This window comes from Asterias rubens, chromosome 15, assembly GCF_902459465.1.
Source record: "Asterias rubens chromosome 15, eAstRub1.3, whole genome shotgun sequence".
NCBI classification, from domain to species: Eukaryota; Metazoa; Echinodermata; class Asteroidea; order Forcipulatida; family Asteriidae; genus Asterias; species Asterias rubens.
In genome coordinates this window covers 8,261,824-8,289,430 of record NC_047076.1, presented here as the reverse complement: position 1 = coordinate 8,289,430, position 27,607 = coordinate 8,261,824, and the positions used below count along the sequence as shown (strand labels likewise).

Genomic DNA, 27,607 nt, shown 5'->3' with positions numbered 1-27,607 from the left:
TGAAACATGGAACCAAGTTGTAAGTTGATTGAACAAGTTTCAGATGTTAATTAATTCTCAAATTCATTTTTGCTTACAATACAAGTACTTTTTTGCATTGATTAGATAACTTTTAATAAAATTATACAATCTGGTACCTGAGGGTATTTTGCTTGAGTGTTAACAAAAAATATGTCAAACATTCGAAAGGTGCTATTTATAAGGACATTTAATTTCATACTGCTTCAAACAAAATAACTGACAATTTTATTTATGGGAACAAATTATTTCAAAACTTGACAAAATAAAACATAACAGAAAAAAGGGGGGGGAAAGACAGTACCATCATAACACTGGATTTATTTTCATGGTTTATTTTCATGTACGACCAATTGATAACTTAGTTTAAGTTGTGTTTTTATGAAAAAATTAACAATTTTAATAATATCACAAAGTACAAAATTTACACCAAATTTCAGGGGGAAAAAAATCAAAAATCAAACCAAAGATCAAATAAAGAAAATAAACAGCTCACTCCTAGTCCTGGAGTCCTAAAAACCACCAAAATAAAACAGTAAAGAATGAACATAACCTCAGAACTAATCAGTAAAATTTATTGTAAGCCAGAGTGGTACCCGTACGTTATGAGTATACATTGTACATGTGTCAACAATGCAAAATGTCCATATGCCACAACCCTGACAGACAACACACAAAGCACTGTGCTATTTGACATCTGCTCCCAATATAAAAAAAAAAACACCACAAAGAAATCAGACAATGGCCGACAACAAAAAAACCAAGACAAGCATGTCTGTAAAACCAGCAATTATTACAAACTCTCACAATGTGACTTATAGTCTAGTATCGTGTGATTAACTCAGAACAATTTTACGATAAACTGTGTTTTTGAACGGGGAAAAGACCAACGCTGATGCCCGTACACTAAAGCCAGAGCCCACCGAACAAAGCGCCGTCAAAACTACACACACGGCCCCAGCCTTTCATGTCAAATCCACGCTGTGAAAATATTCCCGACTCGGCAGCAGCGGTGTGATCCTTTTTTGGCAATCACTGAAACACAACAAAATCTAACCCCGATTTCCCCCCCAATCTACGCGGCTGATATATGTTCTTGATGAAGAAAACCATGAAGGTAAGTATATTCAATACTCTCATGATGAGCATAAACATAACATAATCATCATCAGTGATAATATTACTTGCAATGTCAAATTAAAAATAAATAACACGTGCGCTTATAAATTATGTTAATAATTGTAATAAGACCAAAACGTACTAATTACAATTCGGTCTACTTACCCAAAAGTCCTTCGTGAAGTTTGCAAATGAGATGCAGACTTGATGATGGGTAGAAATAATAAGGCGTTCTCCTAACTGTTGATTGTCTTATTCCCTCCAACCTGGGAGTTTAGCCAGGGAATCACCACAAGGAAAAAAATAGTCTAAGAATTGCTTGAAAGAATCCAGGGGCCCCGGCGACCGAGCCACGGCGGCCCTGCTCAGGCCCTGTTTTTCATAAATCCGACTCACAATAATCCACGTGCCACGGTCAATAAATTATGCTAATTACTAACATTATTAGATCATTAATTCCGGCCCCATTTTGTCTTCAGAATATTGCCAGTCAGTTGATAATAGCGACGGAAACTTCTGCTTCTCAGCACACGGTGAAATTGGCGAGGAAAAGCGGTGGAAAATGGGAGCGTGGTATTCGATTACAAGCAATGCGTGGATTGTCTTGTACAATATGTTAATGTGATATTACGTATGCGGAATGACCAACACGTTACGACCGCTATAGTAATACGCTAAATATTTAAGTAGGACTAATTAGTCCAAGAAAACGCATAAAAATTCAATCATAAATCGTTCCAGTAACTTCAAAAGTAAAATTATAGCTGTGAATATAACACGAGTTTGTATTGTTCGAATTCATTTTGAGGGGTACCATTATTTATTATGTTATGTTAAAATATAGCAGCGGAGGAATATCATAAATTATTTATATGTAAATGAGAAACGTTACATATTCATTGTAAACCAAGATGGCGGAGTCCAGTGAACACTCGGCGCTGCTGGAAGAACGGAAGGTAAACAGACATGTCATTTGTTTTTCTGGTTTAGTTTGCCTGTCGATGATTTCGATGATTACGTTTCTCGGTTCACTGTTGCTTCTGACAATAAGTTAGCAAGTTTGATGCTCTGGGAGTTGTCTGTAAGGTTTAAAACGGAAATAGAAAGTGACGACCTGTGGACTTGGTGAGTTTGTGTGTGTGGGGGGATGGACGGGTGGACACTATTGCATTGTTTTCCACACGCAGAATACAATACAAATTACAATAACAAACACATGGCATAGTGCAGAGAATTATTCGATTTCGTGTATGAAACTTTGGGTAGGCCCTAACACTTCAATTGTTGTGTTTGGCATGCTGGAATGCCACAGGAAAATATACAGTCCAAATCATTCTAGTTCAGTTCTTATAATGTTATTACATTTCATTTTCTAGTTATTCTTGAACTAAATAAATAAGTTTGAAGAGAAAGACTGTAACTTTTTCTTGGTATAGCTGTATATAAATAATAATTGAAAAAAATTAGAAATCTTTGGGGCTAACTTTCTGTAGGAAAAGTTTCCGTATAGACCCCTTTACAGATAGGCCGGAAGTGGTGATTATTATGCATTTTGGGATAACTTTCCGTATGGCGCCACCACTTTTTCACTCTTTTTTACAAAAAGGGATATCTCACTGAGGTAAATTAGATATTATTTTATATTATTTCATATCGAATGAAAAAGTGGTGGCGCCATACGGAAACTTTTCCGCATTTTGGGAGAGTTTACGAGTAAGCTATGCACGTTTTATGCGTGACGAACATCCCAAAACATCGCATCCTATCCCAGAATGCATTTCTTTTTCCTATTTGTAAAGGGGTCTATGGCACCACCACTTTTTCATTCGATATGAAATAATTTAGTATCTAATTTACCTCATTGAGATATCCCTTTTTGTTAAAATGAGTGAAAAGGTGGTGGCGCCATACAGAAAGTTATCCTTTCCGTATCCTGCCACCACTTTTTCACTCATTTTTACAAAAAGAGATATCTCATTTTGAGGTAAATTAGATACTAAATTATTTCATATCGAGTGAAAAAGTGGTGGCGTGATACGGACAATTTTGCATCTTTTGATTGAGAGGTTGAGGATGGATCCTGGTATGAATTTCCTCTCTGACAGTGTTAGTTAGCCTGCTCATACTCCTAGAACTATGAATATATGAGGTTCGTTCCGCTATCATGGAGACGATAGTGGAATGAATCTCATAATTCTAGGAGTAGCCTGCTCTGTGCTCTCTTGAATGGAAATGGCACCAAATTTGTGACTATGGTGACAAAAAATATAAATCATCCACTCAATATTTTTTAAATAGTGATTGTTTTTGTTTGGTCATAATGATGTAGTGAAAGGTCGTAACAAATGATAAAGTGGCAGTCTTGACTCTGCAAGGAAATTTTAATCTGATTGTTATTTTGAAATTCTAAACGAAAAAGAATCTGTAAAGTTAAAAAATATTGGAAGTGATTAAACTTGTTTTTTTCCCTTCCATCTTCGACAAGAAGTGTTTTGAGCAATAACAACACGAAATGGTCCACTGTTTATGATCACGAGATAGAAAAGTATTACAGATATTTTACCTATCATCAAAATGATCTTAAACTGTCTAGCAATGTACTGAGCTATTGGGTTGAAATCCAAGTTATTTACTGGTACGCCCTACTCAAAAATCTTTTGTTGCTTATTTGAATCATCCTATATAACAGGAAGAATCAGAAAATGACGATGACGAGATCGAGAGCGAATCGGATGACGATGAAGACAGCATTGAGTCTGAAGAACCTAAATTGAAATATGAGAGAATACGCAACACGTTGGAGGACATCCTAAGCAAGGACGCTGCTAGCTGTATGGCCGTACACACCAAGGTGATGCCAGGATCCCATACCAAGTCCCTAGACCACCTCCCCCATCCATACCATAGCTAAACCAATTCCCCCACACCTCGGGTTGGGTTGGCCTAGTAGTATCTTTCTTCGCCTTCCACCTCTAGGACCCCAGGTTGAATCAAGCCGGGGGGCACTATGTGCATTGGGTTTTCAGTTCCTACCTGACTGCGTGGGTTTTCCCTGGAACAATCCTCTGAGGGTTTTCCTCCCACATCTTAAACTGAAACTTCCTTCTAAGTTGTCTTCTCTCCATTGGGTTCTTGACTAGTATAGTGATTAAGTCTGCTTTCCTGAAGGTCATTGGCTTCACAGCCAGATTAAAATGAAATGAAACCCAAACCACTTCCCCCACTCTCAACCCAAGCCAAAGCACATCAACCCCCCCCCCCCCCACACACACCTTACTCACATCCCTGCTCCCAACCCAGAGCTGGTTATTGAAAGAGGTGACACAGAAGGACCAATTTCTTGGTCGTGGGATTGCTAGAAAACATTTTCTGACCAAATGTGTACCCTGTGTTCACACATGTGTTTTTTCTCCGACTGAACTCTCTAAATACACATCTTAGGCCACACCCAACCCAAACCACATCCCGTACATACCCCAAGCCACCTGACCACACCTAAGGCAAACTATCTCCTCCCAAACCTAACCCACATATCCCAACACCCAACCCATACCCCCCCCCCCCATAGGTGACATTCTAGACTCGGAATCTGACACTTTTTCTTAACTCTTACTGATAGTTCATGGCACACTTTTTCTTAACTCTTACTGATAGTTCATGGCAGTGGGGACACACTGGGGCATGGTGCATGTTCTTGATCTTCAAGGTAACAACATAGAGGGCAAGGAGTTTGCTAAGGTAAGGTTACATGTCATGCAGGCTTGTAGAGATTCTAAGCAGGAAAATGGTTGGCTAAGACGGTTTTCTGTGTACTGCATAGAGTTATATAAGAATCAGAGGGCGCAAAAGCCTAGATACATGGCCCGGTGTGCGGCCATTTTGTAAGTTGACAAAACAGCATCGCATAGCGTTATCAACACACACTCCAATGGTACTTCATACAAAATGGCGCACGTGTCTCCTTGCGGTCCTGTCTTATTTGTGCACGCAGCATCACTAGTGCGCCCTCTAGTTCTTTGGTGTACTGTGCAGATGTATACCACATGATACCATGGTTGCTGACAAGCATAGCTTATCTATCATTTAAAATTAAAATGGATGATTGAATGGTCAGACAGTAGAAGCTTGATTGTGTACTTTGTTGTTGTATTCACCAAGTTGTATGATGGTACAGGGTGGCACATTCCACACCATAGGGGACGATATTGGAAGGTCCGATAGTAGGAGGGTTGACTGTGTACTTTGTACATGTTAATCCTTCACCACAGGTAGACATAGTGTATCATTCAAAACCACAGTGGATGATATCACACATGGATTTAATGGTAAAACCTACATAATATTGTTGTTATCCCTGCTGCAAATGTTGCATCTATTGCATAATAATTGCTACCTTGCTTTTGTCCAATTACAGCACAGTACAACAGTGAACCAGATAAGCTTAGACAGCAACGGAGATTACCTGTCTAGTTGTTCAGACGATGGAAGAGTAAGTATAGAGATTTTAGAGATTTAGAACTTATTACATGTAGTTGTTGAGCAGTCAGGTCAGAACTCAACAGCTCTGGCAAGGTTTTTTTCTGAGATGCTAAGCACTTCTGTACAGAAACAAACTGGTAACCTGCCACAGTGCAATGCGAGTTATATTGGTTTTGGCTGGTTCTCTCCATATTATGTGCTTAGCAATATTTTTTTCCTAGCAGCTCTTTTACTATTTCCCAATGAGTTGACCAACCCTTTGAAAGCACTCAACTGAACAGGTTGTGTAGGGTGGCACAACTGTGTACAGAACTACACTGTGTACTGTGTGTACTGTAAAGATGCATTCACCACATGATACCATGTTGTAGGCCTGCATGGTAAATCTACCATTCAAGACCACAGTGGATGAGATCAAATGGTCAGACAGTAGGAGGGTTAAGAATGGACCATGAAAGTACATTATATTTGTTTAGCAATCTCTTGCATGCTTTGCCGTACATGTACCTATGTGAAACAATGGGAACGCACCAACACTGTGTGTTAAACCCAACCAGAACTACATGTATCGTCCAGTGATAAGTATTCTGTTGAGCGCAGTGAGGGCGCTGTTTGAGCTTGTAATACGCAGGGCCTATACCAACTAGTAGTAATATCAACCACACATGTTCAAAAGAATGATCACTGGTATACGTGACCCACTCTGTGAAAATGAGTCGTATGTCGCCCAATGCAATATTAAGTTATGGACAGTTTAATGTGGAAGATGTATTTAAAAAAAAAAAATTAAAAAACTTTTCTTGTCTTTTTAAGATCTTTAGTTGCATAGTTAACCTTTAGAACACTTACTTTTAGGCAATAAAGCTATGAATACAACACTTTTGTGATCATACTTATGTCTAATTTGTATCCTTTTGCACACAATGGTAGTTTAAAATATCATTTTACTTAATTTGTTTTTCCAAAAAAATGGTGTAGTGGCTAATTTCAAACGGGAGTAACTCAGCAACGCGATACACCCCAAAGCTTAGACACATACCAAATTACTGCTGCTGAGGTGTTCTTTCCAGCCATGCATATAACTCATTCCCGAAATTGCCTACATCTGACTCATTTTCACAGAGCGGGTCACATATTTATTTAAAGTAGATTGTTTGCTTTGTGTTGAAAATAACTTTGTCTCTGTTTTATTTTGTGTGTGTCAAGGTTGCAATCACTGGTCTGTACGAAGATGAGTTCAATCAAATTCAATCATTTGATTGTCCAGTTAAGGTAAATCTTAACATTTTATTTTGAACAATCTTCATTTATTGGTAAACAAACAAATATCACTATGCCTACTGCAATAATAGAACCCTCCATTGTTCTGGGTACAATTTCACAAGCCCTGTAGTAGTAAGCAGAAAAAGGGGCTGCTTAGTAGATTATTCTGCAAAGCAGAAGTTAGCAGGGAACCAGTCACAAATGGTATACATTAAACATATTTTGGCTGGTCACCTGTTTCTGCTAAGCAAGATTTTTCTGTGCAGAGCAATTGGTTTGTGCTTGACAGCTTTGTGATGTTCGGCCCAGGTGTTTGCCTGGTGCCCCGTCGTATTCAAATAGGTTTGTGGTGTAATGCTTGGCTACAGTCATTGGTGCAAAACGTGGAGGCAGGGGTTGGGAGGGGCATTTCAGGTTACGTAATGGCTTTCCAGAGCTGAACGGTCTTGAAGCACACTGGACTCAAGCTCTTGGTGTTTTTTGATCAGCAGAGTGTAGGTTTGAGTCCCGGACTTGACACCAATTATTGCTTCTTCCTTCGGTGCAACATAAAGCCAGAGGCCATTGTGTTGTATAATGCATGTTATTGAACCAAGATACACTTATCACTTAGAGAAGGGGTTCGTGCAGTGTTTCTGGCAGTGTCTGCTGAATGCACCACAACAAGTTGTAAATCATTAGAAGGTGCCACATAATTGGGTCTCACGGTTCAAAACAAAGCTCTGCTTATTCTCTTGAAAAAAAAAATAATGACCACTTTATTATGCCCTAGAGGTGTGACAAAACGCTATATGAAACCCAGTATTATTTTTAAGATGTAAATGATTTTGATTGTGAATTTTCTTTCGTTACTTTTTAGTCGCTGGCTTTAGATCCGAGGTTTTCTAGACAAAGTAGCGGACGGCAGTTTGTAACTGGGAGTGATAAAGTAAGTTAGGAAAATGACAAATACAAAACAGTCTATAGCCCTTGTTCTAAACTGGTACAATTACATGTATTATTAGTATGATGAGAAAAATGTGCTTCTCTCATAATGCGATTGTAAGGTTTGTGTCGACTTCTGAAAAGATTGGTGTAATTTTGTCTTTCCAGCTTACGTTACACGAAAGAGGCTTCTTCAATCGCAGCAAGTCAACCATTCTCCACCAGGGAGAGGGGCCTATCCGCACCGTCAAATGGAAGGGCTGCTTCGTTGCTTGGGCAAACGATTTGGTAAGGATCATTGACTATGAGCGCCAAGCCATTTGGTCAATAAAACTTAAACAGTATCTGGTACAAGTGTTTATTGGTCTGATGTTTCAATCCTAAAGGAGTCTTTTTTTACTAAATGACAACACAACACACATAGACAGGTAGAATGGTGTAACAGTAGTCAAATGGAAAGAAATGAAAAGAGAGGCAGAAAGCAAACAGAAAAGGCAAGGGATGAACAATGAAGAAGGAGACGGGGGTTAAAGAGGAGGGAGGGAAGAGGGAGAGAAGGTAATTAGTGAATGATGCAGACTAAAAAGGAGGATATCTGTGGTACAAAAAAAGAGAACGCAAACAAAAAATGTTGTTAATCATTTTTTTCTTGGATGTTTAGACCATGTTCTGCTTCATAGTTATATTTACATTGTTTAACCATGGTTAAACTTTTGTGTAGTTATCTACGTAGTGGTATGTATTTATTTATTCGTCTATTTAGTGCTGTTTTCCTGTTTTGTTCTGTAATCTTGTAACGGGCACATCCGCCACAAGCCCCGGCTTTTAGGATGATGCCTCCATGTGATGTGAATGTGGAAATAAATGTTTTATTGATTGATTGATGGGGTTGAATAGTCTGAAGGTGCCTTTTCCATAGTTTCTCCCTACTCGGCCGAATAGTCTCTCTGTAGTGTGCTAATGTCTCAATGCCCTGTAAAATCATGTCAGAAATGGAGTGAAAACTAAAACTTGATATACAGTTTTTCCCTTAGGTAGGTGGTTGCGGCATTTGTGTGTTTTAAAGGGAATCCAACAGTTACACAGATATGGCTTATAAGAGATGTTAAATTTGTATCGGGGATAAAGAATATTAATTTTGTTTTTACCCATACACCGATGTGTGTTAGCACTGTATACTCAGTAAGATATGGGTTACATGTAAATCAAGGGCCAATATATCTCCTCCAACTTATTGCCCATTCATTTTGTTTGTGATGGCAGGGAGTTAAGGTTTACGACTTGTCGTCAAAGCGTCGCATCACGTTCATTAAACGAGACCACGATGAGAAGTTGCGCCCCGAGATCTATCCATGTCAACTCTGCTGGAAAGACAATGTCACGTTACTAGTCGGCTGGGCTAATACTGTTAAAGTAAGTCCATCAAAAAGAAATGATTTAAGGGGCTGTGGATGACAAGGGGCAAGATTGGTACAGAGAAATTAATTGGTAAAAAAGTTACGCATCCGCCAGAGAAATATCTCAGAATCACAAATGTCGTTTCAGAATTAGGTGTGGGCTACAATGATTTGTTTCCAGAGGCCTATGCCACCTACTCCTAGTGCTGAAACAGGGTTACCCCTTTTACAGTCCATATGGATGTAGGCTTGGGTATCATCAATCCGAAGCCTGGCCGGTAGAGCAGAAAGCACTACATGCCCAATTTTACGTAGCAAGTGTCACAACCGGGATTCGAACCCACACTCTGCTGATCAAACACCAGAGCTTGAATCCAGTGCTCTTAACCGCTCGGCCATGACACGCCACAGTTGAATGGTCTGCAGTTGAATGGTTTCTAATGGTTGGTCAACTCGCTGGGCAGAGTAGAAGAAATATGTTAAGAACTAGGTATTTTAAATAAATCATTTAATCCACCAAAATGGAATACTAGAGGCTTGCACTCTGAAACTGACTGTGTGTCTAATTGCAGATTTGTGTTGTGAAGGAACGACGCCAGCTGGAAGGAAAAGATATGCCCAACAGATACGTGGAGATCGGTAAGCAGAATAAACAAAGAAACTTGTGCTAGTTGTGATTACCCAACAAGTTGTTCGTTAAGCACTATGTACTCCATAATTTCCCCAACTCGTGTCAAAATTTACAGACTTGTTTTATTTGCGGTACCTGCTGCTAATATGAAGGATTCAAACTGCCCTCTAGCTACCAGACAAGCTGAATGGTCTTGGTATTCCTCTAGAATGGCAGTTGTCTTGGGTTCAAAACACACCAGAGCAGTATACATTTTTTTCTTCCCGTGACTCTTAATTTCATGTCTGAAGGCTCTTTTCTGATAGGTCAGACTATTTGAAAGAGATTGTGTTCAACCCCTCACAAAATGTCACACGCTATTATGATACAAAACAATTAATAGCCTGACTTTTCAACCTGAGCGGCATCTCTCTCAAAGGCTAAATGACAACACAAAACACCTGAACAGCCAGGCCTCTATGCTTCGTTTTTGAAAGTGCAAGAGCACCACAGCATTTTCTTTTTGGGAAAGAGCACCATATGAGAAAATTGTTAATTTCTACTGGAGCATTTCGAGGGGAACCAAGGCAATGGAAACTGCCTTTGTTGCCTCTGTGAAGCATCTGGGGCCGATTTCACAAAGATCTCAAACTGATCGTAACTTCAAATCAATCGTAGTTGCTAAGTAAAGTGTGATGTCACAATACAAATCTCTATGTTGATACTGAAAATTTGTCTTGCGATGAATTTTATTGCTTTGTGAAATCGGCCCCAGGTCTGAACAGGTATCTAGTGTGTGTAGATTCCGATAGTGTCACTGAAAGTTTAGGTAGTACCTGTGTGACGGCTCAGAATGTATTGACTCTTAACTGCTGATTTATGTTGATGTATTTCAGTCAGTGCGTTTACAACGGATTTCTACGTTTGCGGCTTAGCTCCGATGAACAGTGACATCGTTGTGATTGCTTACATCACCGCGGAGATCACCGAATGCGATGATGTAAGTTTCTATGACTTTAGCATTAGCATTCTCATTTAAAACAGTGGTCCACTGGTCATATAGTAGTTTAAACACGCGATGACCAGTCAGAATTCTATCGAAATGGTATGGCTGACGAGCCCAGGGCCGATTTCATAAAGCCTGCAAGCAGAGAGAGTTTACCAGCAAAAGTGCCATAGCATTTACAATGTTGTGACTTGTGCCCCCAATCAAGCTTTGCTTAGCGAAGAATTTGCTTAGTGTTTTTCTTTGTTAAACCAAAAGACGTCTATTACCATCTCACATAAACTGTAATCAGTATGCTTTACACATGTTATGAACACAGGGAATATGACATGCAAAATGCAGATCTAGTAAGTAAGCTTTGATAGCACTATGACATTTGACCTTTTGACCCTTCCCATTTCAGGACACTGAGGAAAGCGAAGGTGCCTGGCGCCCCCAGTTGAAAATCATCACGCCTCTTGTCGATGATTACGAACTGGTATCCGGCGAGGCGCTATCAATACGTGGCTTTCAGGATTACCGGCCAAGTGATTACCATCTAGGTAAGTGGTCTGGGTAATATTTCACATGAGTACCAGAGATTTTTGTAAGTACCTTGAGTTTCTGGAAATGATTTGTCTTTCACTGGTTTGGATTTGTTTTCTTTTCGGTAGCACATCTGGAAGGGGAGGGTGTATTCTACATCGTCAGCCCGAAGGACATCGTTCTTGCTCGGAAACGAGATATGGATGACCACGTCTCATGGCTAATGGAAAATGAGAAGTTTGAGGTAAGTGGTAAATTTTCTATGTCGAGTAGTGACCTCGGCCAGTCATGTCACGAGAGAAGTGTCGCCTGATCTCCCTGTCCTTCATGCATGTAGATATTTCCAGGGAAGGGCAGAGTTTGCCCTTCACTTTTATTAGTGACTAGCCAGCAGGTCCAGTTAGCATGTTTTTTCACTGGTCCGCCAGCTCTTTAAACTGGTCCATTTTTTATAGGTTTTCTTCCAACATTGTCATTAGCATGGGATTTTTAATTGAACCAGTGTGAAGTGGTTTACATTTGGCGATGTGACTTCAGCAATAAAGTAGTCAGGATGACTAGTTGGACAGAATTGTGACTGGTCCTTCAGTGTTTTGACTGGCATTTGGCCAGCGGACTACTGTTCAGGGAGAATGCTGATGGGATTGAAGTCTGCCTTGTACTACAAAATTTTGTATTTTTCTCCAATTTTAATGAGTTATGCTCTTTGATCTACTTCTCAAGCACTGAGGATACAGTTCCCAAAAGCTCCTTGGAATCTAGGAGTCCAAGGGGTATCACAAAGTGGAAGTGCCATCATTTCAATGTACCTCATAAGGTCTGGATCTCCCGACGGATCTCCTGACGGATCTCCTGACGATGACTAGAGCAAGCTAGACGAAATGTTGAGACCAATTAAAGAACTCACTCCACGGTAGTGCAGTTAAAAACGATCCTATAAGCTTAAGTAGTAGTCCCAGCCTATTTCTATACCATCTGCCCAGGTAATAGTTAATGAGCAGGACTGTTCTTTTCAGAACTGAGAAGTCTCCCGAGCACCCGAACAATCTACTCTGCGGTAGTAGAATAAAGAAAGGCAGTTCTCTAAGAACAAACTCTACTCTACTCTGGCAAGTAGATACGCACATGGTGTTAGCGCAAACCAAATATACATTGGTACCTCGCCAAGCAATGCCTCAAATCCTATATGTCTGGATCTCTGTTTCAGACTTTTTTTGTCAGCAGTGATCGACTCTCATCCCTGTATTTCAACTGTTGTCACAAAGCCAGTGTCCCTGCTCAGTATGTCAATAAAACCCAATAAAATTGAGCTGGCCTTGGAGTAAATAGCGGAGATTCCAATCACAACCCAAGAAAATCAAACATGACTTTTTGTTTTCTTGTTCCAGGAAGCACTAGCCGAGACCAAGGCCCATGCTAAGGTCCTTCAGAGACACAAGGTCTTAGATACAGGAATGGCGTACTTGAACTATCTCATCAACGAAGGAGAATTTGAAAAGGCAGCAAGGTAGGTCGACCAAAATGTGTATATTCAAGTTATTGCCTGCGCTTGATGGATTTAGTGCTAAATTTGTTAACCCATCCCATCTTCGCACCAAATGTTTACGAAGCCATTTTGGCTTGTCATGGCTTAGCGGTTTAGTGCATCAGATAAGAGTTCGGTGGTTAAAGTCATCCGGGTTTTGGTTCGAATCCGGTTCGAATTGGTTCAAAGTGTCTTGACACTTGTTTCCTTGAGCAAGTCACTTTTATAATTGCTTCTCTTTACCCAGGGGTAAAATGGTACCTGTGAGGGCAGAGATGGTTCTTGTGATTGATCAAGCTTAGTGAGCAACATATTTGGCAGCACAGGCTATATACTCCCAAGGGTGCCAAGATTTTTTAATAAAAGGCCAAGCGACCAGCGGTATTATCGTTGGAGCGCCATGAGCGTCACTGAGTGATGGATTTCAGCGCTGTATCAGAAGCCGCTACTATTATTATTCTTTGCGTTTTGACCTCAGTATGTGTGAACCAATCTTGGGCAAGCAGAAAGACCTGTGGGAGCAAGAGGTGTACCAGTTTGCCAAGCTCCACAAACTGAAGACTATCAGCCCTTACATCCCCAGAGGGGACCTGAGACTCAGCAAGGCCATCTACGAGATGATACTCAATGACTTTCTAAAGACAGATCTTGAGGTAAGTCGTCATGGATTGCACACTGGGAAATGAACAGCCCCTTATCCTTGATCTTAAAATTCTATCTTGTGTAGGGAGAGTTTGACAAACCAGGGCTTGATTTCCGCAGACCTGCACCAAAAGTAGCCAGCACAACAAAAAATCTGCTCACCAGAACAAGTTGCAACAGAATAGGTTTACCAGCCCAAATACCATTTGTGACCATGACCTGAGGATGGTTGGTATTGGATTGAACCAGCTTCACCAAGCCGTTCAACATGCCGAACAATGGTAACGAAAAATTAACAAAATGAATAATTTGTAGCCACTAAGCAATGCCTGTGCACTATACGGGCACGGACGTCATCATGATGACCCTGCTTCTTTCTTCTAAATCAATATTCACCTGCTTCAAGATCAGCTCTATGAAATTTGGCCCAGTATTTAAATCCATTTGGTTTTTGTCCTCTTAGGGCTTCCATCAACTGATCAAGGAGTGGCCGCCAGATCTGTACGACCTCATGACCCTAGTGTGTGCCGTACAGGACCGACTACTACGAGACCCTAATAATCGTATCCTCATGCAGACGTTGGGGGAGCTCTACTCTTATGACCAGCGATACGACAAGGCCCTGGCCATCTATCTCAAGTAGGTGTTTCTAGCAATGAAAACAGTTGTACCAAATGGTGCCTGTTATCTGTAGTACATGTAGTTGTGGGTCAGACGTTTCGAAGAAGATTTCTTTGTAGAGGGCACTCGCACACAATGAACCCCCTAACCACATTTCACCTTTCAGGAGAACCAATCAGAGCAGTGTCTGACTCTACACTGAAACCTCTGAACCCCTTTATAAAATTAGGCCAAGATGTCTCATACTTTTCAGTCTCCTGACGATTACTATAAAGCAAGCTAGTCAAAACAATGAGAACAATTAAGAACTTTCTTTGCGGTAGTCAAGTTAATATCGACTCTCAACCCTGCTTTTAGTTTTAAAAAAACAGTCAGGTTGGTGTAGTGGTATCTTGCCGCGCCTTCCACCTCTAGGACCCTGGGGCCGATTTCACAAAGGTCTCAAATTGATCGTAACTTCAAATCAATCGTAGTTGCTAAGTAAAGTGTGATGTCACAATACAAATCTCTATGGTGATACTGAAAATTTGTCTTGCGATGAATTTTATTGCTTTGTGAAATCGGCCCCTGGTTAATCCCACTGGGGGGCACTACGTGGCTTGGGTTTTCAGTCCCTACCTGGCTGCATGGGTTTTCCCTGGAATAATTCTCTTGGGTGGTCCTCAGACATCTAAAACTGAAACTTCCTTCTTTGGTCTTCTCTCCATTGGGTTCTTGGCTAGTACAGTGATTAAGTTCACTTTTCTGAGAGTCCTTGGCCTTCACAACCAGAATTACTAAATTAAATGATTTAACTAATTAACTAATTACTAATTATTTTTTGTTTTAGGCTTGGCCACAAGGATGTTTTTTCCCTCATACATCGCCACAACCTCTTTGATTCCATCCAATACAAGATTGTGACTCTGATGGAATTCGACACGGAACGGGCCGTCAATCTCCTCATAGAGAACGTCACCAAAGTGCCTGTAAGTCAGACTTTCAGGAAAATTAATACCCAGATCATACGTAGTGAGGAACATGTTAAGGCAAACATTTGTTGATGGCTCGACGGTTGGACACCAGGGGAGTCTTGCTCACAGGCTAGATGACAACACAACACACATAATCTGGTCTTGAACTGGCAATTTTCCTCATGTAAGGGGCCGGCACTCTATGAGAAAAAAGTAAATTTGTATTGGGACTTTGAAAGGGCACAACAGCTAAAAGCACAGTGCACCACTGCAATAGATCAATCCAGTAGGCTCCGTCCACGACGCACATGTTAGCAAGAACATGTGGGGCTCTCCAATGCCTTTCTGCACAACTCTGCCGCGCGCGCCAAGATACGCGCACGCATGTCGGACCTTATTTGTCGGACCTTCGTTACGTTGTGATTGGTCAATACGCAATGGCGCGGAGCTAAGTGGATCGGTCTATTACTGTTGGTGCCGTGGGTTCATGAACAGTTACAATAGTGGAATAGAATCCTTGAAGTGGAAAGAAATGAAATTAGAGTGAAGGGCAGAGAGTACACACAAAAAATCAAGGGATGATAAATTAGACAAGAGGGGGAGAGGAAAGAGCATCATTTTAACAAGATCTCGGCACAGAGTCCATCTTGTGAGAGATACAACATCTTTACAAAATTTAGGCTTTGGTTATGCATTGACATGTAGATACTGTTCTACTTTGCAGGTTAAGAAAGTTGTCGAACAGTTGGAAGAACACCCGGAGCTGCTATATCATGTAAGTATTGACCCAATTCACCCAAAACTTTTTCATTTGTGCAGTACCTCAACCCATTATTCCTGAAATATCATAAACTCAGACATGACTTCCACGTTTCTAGCTTTCAGTTTTCCCGGAAAAATAAAGGAATTTTGTCCATTTTGCTGCAGTACCTCGATGCCTTATTCCACAAACATCCCAACCTTAGCCAGGACTTCCAGGCTCTCCAAGTGAAGCTCTATGCCGAGTTTAACCGGGATAAACTCCTGCCCTTCCTACGGAATAGCCAACACTGTCCCATGGAAGTTGCGCTGGAAGTCTGTGAACAGAGGCGGTTCATCCCAGAAATGGTCTTCCTGTTGGGTTAGTTTAATAAGCCTTCATTAACATTCAGGATTATTTTTAATTTACATATTCAGGAGTTATTAACATGTTTAGATATTCATATTCAGTTCCCTCCATCCTTCAATCTAGTCTGTTTTAAGAGGACCATCATTTCCTACCGTCAACTCCCTTGAGTTTTTTATTCCTAAATGGTTTCTTTTTGTGGCCCCTTACCGAGAATGGCTCTTAGCCATGTTTGTGGTGCATTTGCATTTATCTTTTGTTAAGGGGGGTCACAATGTTTTGTCTGTATTTCAGAGAATATTCATACAACTCTATAAATTTGCATAACTGGTCTGTGTATTTACATAAGAATCTAACAGGTTGTTTTTGCAGCACTTAAAATATTCATATATTTGCATAAATTCTCCCCTGCAGGTCGAATGGGTAACACAACTCAAGCCTTAAGGCTGATCATAGAAGAGATGGGGGACGTTGATAGAGCCATAGAGTTTGCTAAAGAGCACGATGACACGGCACTATGGGATGAACTCATTGATGCATCAATGGATAAACCATGTGAGTATCTCTGCTTATCAACACCATGCTTAATAATAGTAATAATAATTGTGGCTTGTTGTTTAGCGCACATGTCCGTCACCCAGTGACGCTCCTGGTGCTGTAACATACAGTATAATAATAATACACAGTTTTTATATAGCGCTTTTTCACGGGGTGTCTCAAAGCGCTTCCGACATTATTACCCCTGGTCACTGGGCCTTAAATCATTCCTTAAACCATCTCAGCTCCCTGGGGAGTATACAGCCTGTGCGACAATTATATGCGCTACATGGCTAAACCAATCACAAGAACCATCTCTGCCCTCACAGGTACCCATTTACCCCTGGGTGGAGAGAAGCAATTATAGTTAAGTGTCTTGCTCAGGGACACAAGTGTCACGACCTGGATTCGAACCCACACTCTGCTGATCAGAAACTCCAGAGTTTGATTTAAGTGCTCTTAACCGCTCGGCCACGACACTTCCACAGTATTCTTCTGCTAAGCATTCTTGTTTACAACATGTAACCTGTGAGATCAAGACAAAAGAGCCTGACAATCTTGCAGGCTCGATTTCTATACAGCTCAACCTTTCAGCTCCGCTTACCCAATTGATCTAATGCAATTGATATCGCTCTATTTTTTTCCAGCTTTTATAACTGGGCTTTTGAACAATATCGGCACACATGTGGACCCCATCATTTTGATCAATGTAAGTATCCTTCACAGTAATTTTCGGTAATTTCTCTCATATATTTTGAGGGGGCGGTAGATTGGATTAAAGAAAATGGATATGAATGAGAAATTAGTAATAATAGGGCAGATAGTCGGAATGTTTGAGGGGACAGTGCCCTTGATGATACAAGCATGGAATTTGGCACGCCGTCTGAGTATGTCATGAGAAAGGTTTTTGGCTTTAGGGACGTCACAGGATAGTGGTCGACTAACAAGCAATTTCAAAATGCCTGGTAATGCTGGCAAAGTGTCCAGTTGGGTATTTTAAGCCCTGGCTGGACTTGTTTGGTTGTGGGATTACTGGCCAAGTGCTTAAATTACTGGACTCTGGTCAGTGTTCAGGTGGGCATCAAAAGCCCTTGCTGTATGGTTGTGGGGTTACTGGCCAAGTGCTAAAATGACCGGACTCTGGCCAGTGTTCAGGTGGGCATCAAAAGCCCTTGCTGTATGGTTGTGGGGTTACTGGCCAAGTGCTAAAATGACCGGACTCTGGCCAGTGTTCAGGTGGGCATCAAAAGCCCTTGCTGTATGGTTGTGGGGTTACTGGCCAAGTGCTAAAATGACCGGACTCTGGCCAGTGTTCAGGTGGGCATCAAAAGCCCTTGCTGTATGGTTGTGGGGTTACTGGCCAAGTGCTAAAATGACCGGACTCTGGCCAGTGTTCAGGTGGGCATCAAAAGCCCTTGCTGTATGGTTGTGGGGTTACTGGCCAAGTGCTAGAATGACCGGACTCTGGCCAGTGTTCAGGTGGGCATCAAAAGCCCTTGCTGTATGGTTGTGGGGTTACTGGCCAAGTGCTAAAATGACCGGACCCTGGTCAGTGTTCAGGTGGGCATCAAAAGCCCTTGCTGTATGGTTGTGGGGTTACTGGCCAAGTGCTAAAATGACCGGACCCTGGTCAGTGTTCAGGTGGGCATCAAAAGCCCTTGCTGTATGGTTGTGGGGTTACTGGCCAAGTGCTAAAATGACCGGACCCTGGTCAGTGTTCAGGTGGGCATCAAAAGCCCTTGCTGTATGGTTGTGGGGTTACTGGCCAAGTGCTAAAATGACCGGACCCTGGTCAGTGTTCAGGTGGACATCAAAAGCCCTTGCTGTATGGTTGTGGGGTTACTGGCCAAGTGCTAAAAATGACGGGACTCTGGCCAGTGTTCAGGTGGGCATCAAAAGCCCTTGCTGTATGGTTGTGGGGTTACTGGCCAAGTGCTAAAATGACCGGACTCTGGCCAGTGTTCAGGTGGGCATCAAAAGCCCTTGCTGTATGGTTGTGGGGTTACTGGCCAAGTGCTAAAATGACCGGACTCTGGCCAGTGTTCAGGTGGGCATCAAAAGCCCTTGCTGTATGGTTGTGGGGTTACTGGCCAAGTGCTAAAATGACCGGACTCTGGCCAGTGTTCAGGTGGGCATCAAAAGCCCTTGCTGTATGGTTGTGGGGTTACTGGCCAAGTGCTAAAAATGACCGGACTCTGGCCCGTGTTCAGGTGGGCATCAAAAGCCCTTGCTGTATGGTTGTGGGGTTACTGGCCAAGTGCTAAAAATGACCGGACTCTGGCCAGTGGTCCTATGGGTATTTTGAGCCCTGGTTGGATCCTGGCCAGGGTCTACTATGTTTTATAAACCCTGTCTGGACTTGTTTGGTTGTTGAGTTACTGGCGAGGTGCTGAAATTATTTGAATCTGGTCAGTGGTCCAGTGGGTAGTTCAAGCCTTGTACAAGTCGACCTCCTTGACTAAGCTACTTCATTTGTAAATAATGCATTTCCTCCTCTCAAACAGCGCATCAAGGAAGGGATGGAGATCCCAGGACTGAGGGATTCCTTGGTCAAGATTCTTCAAGACTACAACCTTCAGATCTCTCTGCGGGAAGGCTGTAAGAAGATCTTAGTCTCGGATTGCTTTGCTCTGCTGGACAGGCTTAACCGAAGCCAGAAGAGAGGGATCAAAGTGGAAGGTGAAGTTCCCTTCTTTTGTTTACGCTTAAAAGTTTCAAATTCCTTCAAGAGTATCTTAAAAGGTTTTGGTACCTTTTGTAGCTCAAGTTTTTGGCTATGACATGAATCCCTACTCACAGTGAATGAAGATGTATGTAATATAATTTACCTGCAGAAGTTTCAGATAAATCCGTTGTACATGCTAAAATAATTTTTGTCTCGCTGAGACGAAAATTATTTTTTTACTCATTTCTCAAAAACTACAGCACCTCAGCCAGTAGTATTTTTTGAAGGGGAACTTTCTACCATCAGTATCTTTAAACCATGTAAGTTTAATGTAAATCTGTGGACGTTTGTAAGTTGTGTTGTACAAAAACTACCCTTTATAAGGCTTGGCCAAAACAGATTCAAGAAAATCATCAACCTGGGTCCAGTTTAATAGAGCTGCTTGGAGCACCCGAAGTAGCTAAGCTCAACGAAATTATTGCTTTCAAGAGTAAGGTAACCATAAAAAATACCATGTCTTACTTACCCTCCTTGACTCATGTTTGCATTTGATGGGTAGAGTTGTACTTGGTTCTCTCCTATGCCACAAGGGTTTTCCCTCCAAGCCCACTTGTTTTCCTCCATCCGGAAAATTTAATACTTTCGATCTCATGCGTGCTCCGGGGTCATGTATGGGTCAGTGTGGCTGCAATTCTGCTGCGAGTAAGGATGATTGGCCTCTCAAATTATTATTATGTCGTGTAAACTATTTTTGAGGAGATTTTTTTCGCTGATATGACAATTTTGATCTCTCTATCATGTTTTATTTACAGATGATCATCATTGCGATAGCTGTCATGATCAGATCCTTGTTGGTGGTAAGCGCTTACAACATTACAATGTATTTGTGGGATATTCATCTTTATATAAGAGTAATTTGAAAAGTATCTTCAAGACATTTTTGGAAGTAATGCACAGAATATATCGTCCAACAATACACATTTGTTCTTAATTTGTAATTTGTCCTAATGTAAAACAAACATTGTATGTAAATATTTGTTTTCAGAATCCCAGCCGAGTGTTGTCGTCTTCTACTGTCATCATACCTTCCATGAGGAATGCATGATAGCTCAAAATATGGTAAGACCCCCCCCCAACAAGTATTTCTTCATTGCTTTCTTATAGTGATGGGCTTAGGCTAAAGCAATGTGTATCTGTCTTGTCTTTTTTCCATTGCATTTAGCAACTGTCATTGATATATTAATTTTGTTTTTTTACATATATGCTGATGTGTGTCAGCACTGTACACTTCCCCCGAGTCCTGTGAAAAAATATCGCAGGCATATTACTCGGTTGGGATTCGAACCCACAACCCTTGCAATTCTAGAGCAGTGTCTGACCAACTAGACTACCGAGGTTGCCCACTAGCTAGAGGCAGTTTGATCTTATGTTTTGGCAGCGGGTATACAGTGCGAACACACTTCAGTGTATTGGTAAAAACAAAATTAATATTCTTTACCTCCGATGCAAATTTTACATCTCTCCTTGATATAATTTTACTCTTTTGATATTTAACAGGAGAATTGCATGATTTGCCACTCTCAGCGCAAGGGACCAGGAAGCATCATGGCCGCGTTCAGATGATCGGATAATAATCTCAACCTCTCAAGTTATGAACTATTGAGGGCGCTATTGCTCATCCCATGGAACGACATCCAGGGCAATGCTGTGCTTTAATCTCCCACTGTGGTGGTTGGGTTCTGGGTTTAAGTCAGCAAAAGACAAAAGTATTCAATACCATGTGACATTGTGTGTGGAAAGTTGTAACAGAAAAAACAACTGGAACAATGAATGCAGGTTGTCAAAGGCCTATGTGGCAGGAGATTCTGTGCCCCCCCCCCCCCCCCAATACAGCGAACTGTGTACAAACTTCTTCTGATAGCGCCCTCTTTTGAATCATCCACCTTCAAACTACATTAATTTTCCATATGGGGGAACAGATTCTCTGGCGGACAGATTTTCCTGGGACACCTGCAGCCAAAATGGCTGTAGAGGGCGGCATGAAATAACTTTCATTAGGCGGGACTGACGTACTCAGTTTCAAGAGCCCTTTTCAAAATGCGTGGCTTGGGCTAAGGCAGCCCTAATCATAGACTCCTTTCTTTTGTATGTAGTGTTAGTGTACAACGAAACAAGTCTGTGATTAGGGCTAGGGCTAAGGCAGTTTACGCCCATTTAAAGTCACATACCGAAAGCGTACATCTTAAAGACAGTGGACACTATTGGTAATGGTCAAAGACCAGTTTTCTCACTTCGTGTATCTCAACATATGCACAAAATAACAAACCTGTGGAAATTTTAACTCGATTGGTCGTCGAAGTTGCGAGATAATATTGGAAGAAAAAACACCCTTGGCGCACAAAGTTTCGTGCTTTCAGATGCTTGGTTTCAGGACCTCAAAATCTAATTCTGAGGTCTCAAAACCAAATTCACATATTTTAGTGGAAAATTACTTCTTTTTCGAAAACTACGTTACTTCAGATGGAGCCGTTTCTCACAATGTTTTACACCATCAACAGCTCTCCATTGCTTGTTACCAAGTAAGTTTTTATGCCAACAATTATTTTAAGTAATTACCAACAGTGTGCAGTGCCGTTAAAAATAACCATGGGCACCCAAGCCGGAGCAAAACAATTGAAAAGGGCCTATGGTTCATCTGGTCATGGACCTTGCTTACCAATACGGATTAAAGGTACTGATTGGTTTTCTTAAGTAGGGGCCTGACTATTTCTTACTCTCAGCCTCATTATGGTTGATGCATCTATGAAGGGAGAAAAGAAATGACATTGTGATTTATGAAAAAAGCCCCAATTTCATAAAGCTTTTCAGCTGAAAATCTGGCTTGACGAATTAACTCGCTAACCCAAAACCTTGCAAAGAACCTGTCAACAGCAACGCACTTTATATGATGGTGTTTTGGCTACATGTAGGAACATTTTTTATTTTTTTTTTGTTTTTTTTTTCATAGAGCTGCTTAAGCAGAAAGTACATGTACATGTATTGCTTGAGCAAATTTTAAGCAGGACACCAGTCACGGATATATCGTGTGACATAGTATTTTTGGCTGGTTACCTTATTCTGCTAAGCTTAATATTGCTGTGCTAGTCTACTTTTTGTGCTTAAGCAGCTCTATGACTATGTAATTGATCATAAGAATCAAAATTATAAACTTTGTCTTTCTTTGCAAAGATTTTCATGTTAAATAAACTAATCAGACTCTGAGACAGTAAACAGCAACAAGAAACTTATATTTAATCTTTGGAAATTTAATCTCGCGGATATATTTTGAAAATTGGTATTTATAATTTGTCTCAACCATTTATACATACATGTACATAATATAACAACAATTTACGTAAATAAATGATGAAAAATCTGTGGAAAATTATGTAAAAAACTTGCCAGCGATTTATACGGTAATACAAATAACAATTTAATAAAGGTTCATTAACTGCAGAAAGTTATTTTGGTCATTGCTGTCTTTGTCCGAACTTGCCAAGTACATGTACAAACATAAATACTTACTAATTGTGCATAGATTTATTTATATCTATAACCTAAAAAATGTAGTTAAAGAGCGACTCCAAGATCAAATTCAATTTTGTGATCCATTAATTTTCCAGAAGAAAGAGTCCTTAAAATGGGAACAAATAACAAGTCTCTAACTTAAAATTAAAATGGTGTAAAATGCCATTTTGTTTGATACCCTTCAAATGATTTTTGTTTCTAAATCCAAAAATGTTCAACGGCGCCATATTTCAAATGTATGGTCTGTACATTTTTGTACAATGTTCAGTAAATTCCGCAATGTTGATGTTATTTAATTAAAACGGCATTGAATGTGACCTATTGACTTGTGCAAAAATTCCACTTTAAAAAGTACACACCCTGTTTGTTATGTTAAAAATTTCACTCTGAAAGGGTATCAAATAAATATGAAATTTGACACCATGTTAACGTCGGGTTTTACACAGGGAGCCCAGTGGGGTTTATTGAAAACATTTAGTGCAAAAGGTTTGAAGTGTGGAATATGCAGCTACCCCCGGGGAACCTTAAAATGTGAATTCTTAAGTGCACCGAGACTTGTCATTTTCCCCACTTTCATGAGGACACTGTTTATAGGTAAATAAGTGCCTCACAAAACTCAATTTGACCTTTGAACCCATCTTTAAACCCTGTTTGGTGGAGGCACGTCTGGAGGTGCACACACTTCCTTTTGTAATATTAAAAAAAGGAAAATCACAATAAACTATTTCAATGCGCTTAACATTACATATGACCTGACCCTGATGACCTGTTAAAGGAACACGTTGCCATCGGACGAGTTGGTCTATAAAAAGCATTTGTAACCGTTTTTTATAAAATGCATGGTTAGAAAGATGTTTAAAAAGTAGAATATAATGATTCACACAACATTGCCTCGAAATTGCGTGGTTTTCCTTTTCTTCAATAACTAACACGGTCGGCCATTAATGGGAGTCAAAAAGCTGACTCCCATAAATGGCTGACTGTGTTAGTCGACTAGGTAAAAGGAAAACCGCGCAATTTCGAGGCATGGTTGTGTGGATCATCGTATTCTACTTTTACAACATCTCTCCACCCATATGCATTTCATAACAAACGGTTACAAATGCTTTTCAAAGACTAACTCGACCAATCCAAGGCAACGTGTTCCTTTAATATTGTGCAATTTCCGATTCCATGCCTTTGTCATTTTTTTTTTGTAGGAAGAGGAATTTATATGGCATCGAGAGATTGCCACCATTTTGTTTGACAAACACTAATGTTTGCTGCATTGTTCAGGCTGATTTAAGGTCAAACAAAATGGGTAATGAAATTAAGAAGTAGGTTTACACAAAGAAAGTTTAACCAATGCCGTAAAACCTGTTAACACTGTGCAATCTGCAATTCCAGTCCTTTGTCCTGTTGTTGTAAGAAGAGGAAAATGTGACATCGAGAGACTGCACCATCATTTTTTTTGCTTCATGGATGTAAGTCCAAGTGGACCGAGATTCCAGTCTTGGAAGTTGGTTCTGGCCAGTGGCCAAAGGCCCATTTGCTGCACGCAGAGATGCCAAGTCCAAAGGCAGCTATGCGTGAGATTGTGCAAACATTGTAGATTGCGTTTTTTGTACACATGAGCGCGATTTGGTAATGCATTGTCGTTAATTTTTTTTTCTTTTCCCGGTCTGGCCCCAATGCGTGAGAAAATGGTTGCTGTGCGTGTGAGCGTGAGTCGGAGCCCAAATGCGTGAGTCTCACGCCTAATGCGTGAGACTTGGTAGGTCTGCTCACAATGCGTGAATAGACCCAAATACATGCCCTACAACATGGCGTCTGCCGTCTGTGAACGTGTCCATGTAGGTGTGCGTGCATGTACTATACAAATCAAACTGGGAGTGCTGCGTGCTTCATTGATGTACGCGTTTAGACGCACATACGGCCTGCCCTACAACAAGGCCACTTAAAAGCAACAAAGGGGTTCTATGAAACGGTCTATATGGTGTTTTCTCAAATGAGAAACAACACATACTGCTGCTTCGAACATAACCTTTGCCCTTTTTGCTTTTAAGTGGTGGTTTATATGTGCCAACGTTAATCTCAACTAAAAATAATTCCAGCAATTCCAGGAAAATAATCCTGTCAGGGTGGAAGTGAAACAAATACAAGGTCCCCGGTGCTAGCTGGTTAGAGAGGAACAGGTATTTTTGCAAAGCTCTCGATAAAGTCAAATATAAAGTCTAACAGAAAATGCAGTATAATAAATGCAGTATAATAAATGTATACAAAATACGTATTTTTTATAATGTGTAGAAACACAGTGCTTCTTTAAAAATTACACTTTCGATTAGCACAAAATAGAATACACTCAAATATAATCCTTTAAGAATTGCAACAATAATGATACAAAAAAAACACTCATAATGCCTCTTTTTATGTATAATATATATAAATATGATGTTTACTGGAATACAAAATCCTGTGAAGAATAAAACTACCATTTACAGAGCCAATCCAACACTCTCTGTCTTTGTTGCTCAATGCAGAGTATGCTTTGCTGGCCACTGCTATCATCTAATAGACCAGGGCCATTTTTTGTCATAAAGCCCACAAGCACAAAATCTTGCTAAGCACTGAATAGAATAGAAGAGACGGATTAAAAACCAAAAATTACATTGACTTTTCTTTTGTGGCTAGTGCACCACTCAAGTTTTGCTCAGCATAGAAATTTGTCAAGCAATATTTTCTGCTTAACAGCTTTATGAAATCTGGCGACTTCCGTGTTGTGTATAGACGTTGATACCTTTCATCCACATTGATTCAATAGTCAGAGAGACAGAATCTGAAATTGAGGACCTTCTGAATGTGATGAGTGATAAAAGACTTTGGGCATGATGCTATGAATCGGATCTCAGTTGCAACTGCTATATGATGATGGTGAAAACTAGCCATTGGTGTGAATTGTGGACTACTTTGACACATGTATACTTGTGTGCTGAACACTACCCGTTTGGTAGAAGTAAGTCTTTATGCCACATGCGCACAAATTGGCTGCACGCGTATGTATTGGCTGCGCGTGCAAGGTTTATACTATTTCCGGTTCCAAAGCTGGCATCCATATTTATATAACTTCACACAAAAAAACTCACTGACAAAATCTGATGATTCTGAAAGGAATCTCGTGAGTGAAAGACGTTACCTTTACAGATGTTAATACCGTATCTATTTAAAGCCATTGGACACTTTCGGTAAACAGTATTGTCCAAGGCCCACACTTCGTGTATCACAACTTTTATATAAAATAACAAACCTGTGAAAATTTAGGCTCAATCGGTCATCAGAGTCGGGAGAAAATAACGGGAAAACCCACCCTTAAGTTGTTTCCGCACGTTTCGCCGTGTCATGAGACATGTGTTTAATATAAATCCGTAATTCTCGTTTTCGAGAATTGATATTGTTTTCTCAAAAAGTAAAGCATTTCATGGAATAATATTTCAAGAGAAGTGTTTCACCATTACCTTCTGTAAACCCTGCAAGTTATTTGTAAATCTGTGAACTTTAAAAACAAATTCTGTACCGAAAGTGTCCAATGGCTTTAACAGAACACTAGCTAAATAAGCCTTTTTTAGGTATGGTGATCTACAAACAAACTTACTCAACAAAGTAATGTCCTAGTAGCATAGTGTCAGCCAGAGGGGTGCCTGGGTGTCTATTGGAAACCCTGTTTTAAATTAGTACCACCCTGTTTTATCTGTCATGTATTGTAAGTGAACAATTTGGACATCCAGTTTTAAAATTGCAATTTGAACAATTTGAACATCCAGTTTTAAAATTGCAATTTGAACAATTTGGACATCCAGTTTTAAAATTGCAATTTGAACAATTTGGACAACCAGTTTTAAAATTGCAATTTGAACAATTTGGACATCCAGTTTGAAAATTGCAATTTGAACAATTTGGACATCCAGTTTGAAAATTGCAATTTGAACAATTTGGACATCCAGTTTGAAAATTGCAATTTGAACAATTTGGACATCCAGTTTGAAAATTGCTAGAATATTTGGACACCCTTTGACCAAATCCTGGCCAAATCCTTGCTTAGTAATGTGTCCACCATATCTCTACAAAAATTTGCTTAGCATGAAATTTTTGCCTTGAATAAAACAGGATTACCAACCAAATTTCCATGTGATTTTCAGGATAAGCAAACAACAGCTGAACACCAGTAACAAACAGTATGCAACAAATGGAAATTTGGTTGGTAATCTTGTTTTTATCAAGGAAGAAATTTTATGCTAAGCAAATTTTTGTGCTTAGCAGCTCTCTGACATTGGGCCCAGGTAATCGCTAGAGCCAGGGCCCAATTTCAAGAGAAAAAAAATGCTGCTTCAAAAATTCCTGCTTAGCAATAATGAGCAGGATACCAGTCATAAATCGTACATGCGACCTGGTATTTTAACTGGTAACCTTACTCTGTATAGCATAGAGTATTGCTTAGCTTTTTTTTGGTGCCTAAGCTCTTTGAAATTTGGCCCAGATTGTGTGTGTTAAGTGAGCATGGCTTACATGTACTACCGTGAAATTACATCATACTTACAGAAGAAGAGACCATATCAGTCGAAAGCAGCAACAAGATTTTGCATTGATGCAAGTTCTCTTCTCGTCATCAAGAACGTTG

The 27,607-nt window shown here is 40.3% G+C and overlaps 1 protein-coding gene across 2 annotated transcripts; it reads left to right on the top strand.

The window, feature by feature from the left end:
- The first annotated feature begins 744 nt into the window (after positions 1-744).
- On the top strand, positions 745-21,704 carry LOC117299951 (vacuolar protein sorting-associated protein 41 homolog). Of its 2 annotated transcripts, XM_033783566.1 has the most exons (25): positions 745-1,135; positions 2,049-2,093; positions 3,827-3,988; positions 4,792-4,875; positions 5,552-5,626; positions 6,823-6,888; positions 7,739-7,807; positions 7,972-8,091; positions 9,067-9,216; positions 9,773-9,839; positions 10,707-10,810; positions 11,220-11,358; positions 11,470-11,585; positions 12,730-12,848; positions 13,345-13,519; positions 13,972-14,147; positions 14,959-15,097; positions 15,807-15,857; positions 16,010-16,202; positions 16,602-16,742; positions 17,372-17,433; positions 19,229-19,403; positions 20,202-20,246; positions 20,435-20,508; positions 20,947-21,704. In XM_033783566.1, the coding sequence occupies exons 1-25, from the start codon at positions 1,109-1,111 to the stop codon at positions 21,010-21,012; spliced, it is 2,640 nt and encodes an 879-aa protein (XP_033639457.1). In that variant the 5' UTR covers positions 745-1,108; the 3' UTR covers positions 21,013-21,704. The 2 variants fall into 2 exon arrangements, with proteins under 2 accessions (XP_033639457.1, XP_033639458.1); XM_033783567.1 differs by lacking the exon at positions 2,049-2,093.
- The last annotated feature ends 5,903 nt before the right edge of the window (positions 21,705-27,607 follow it).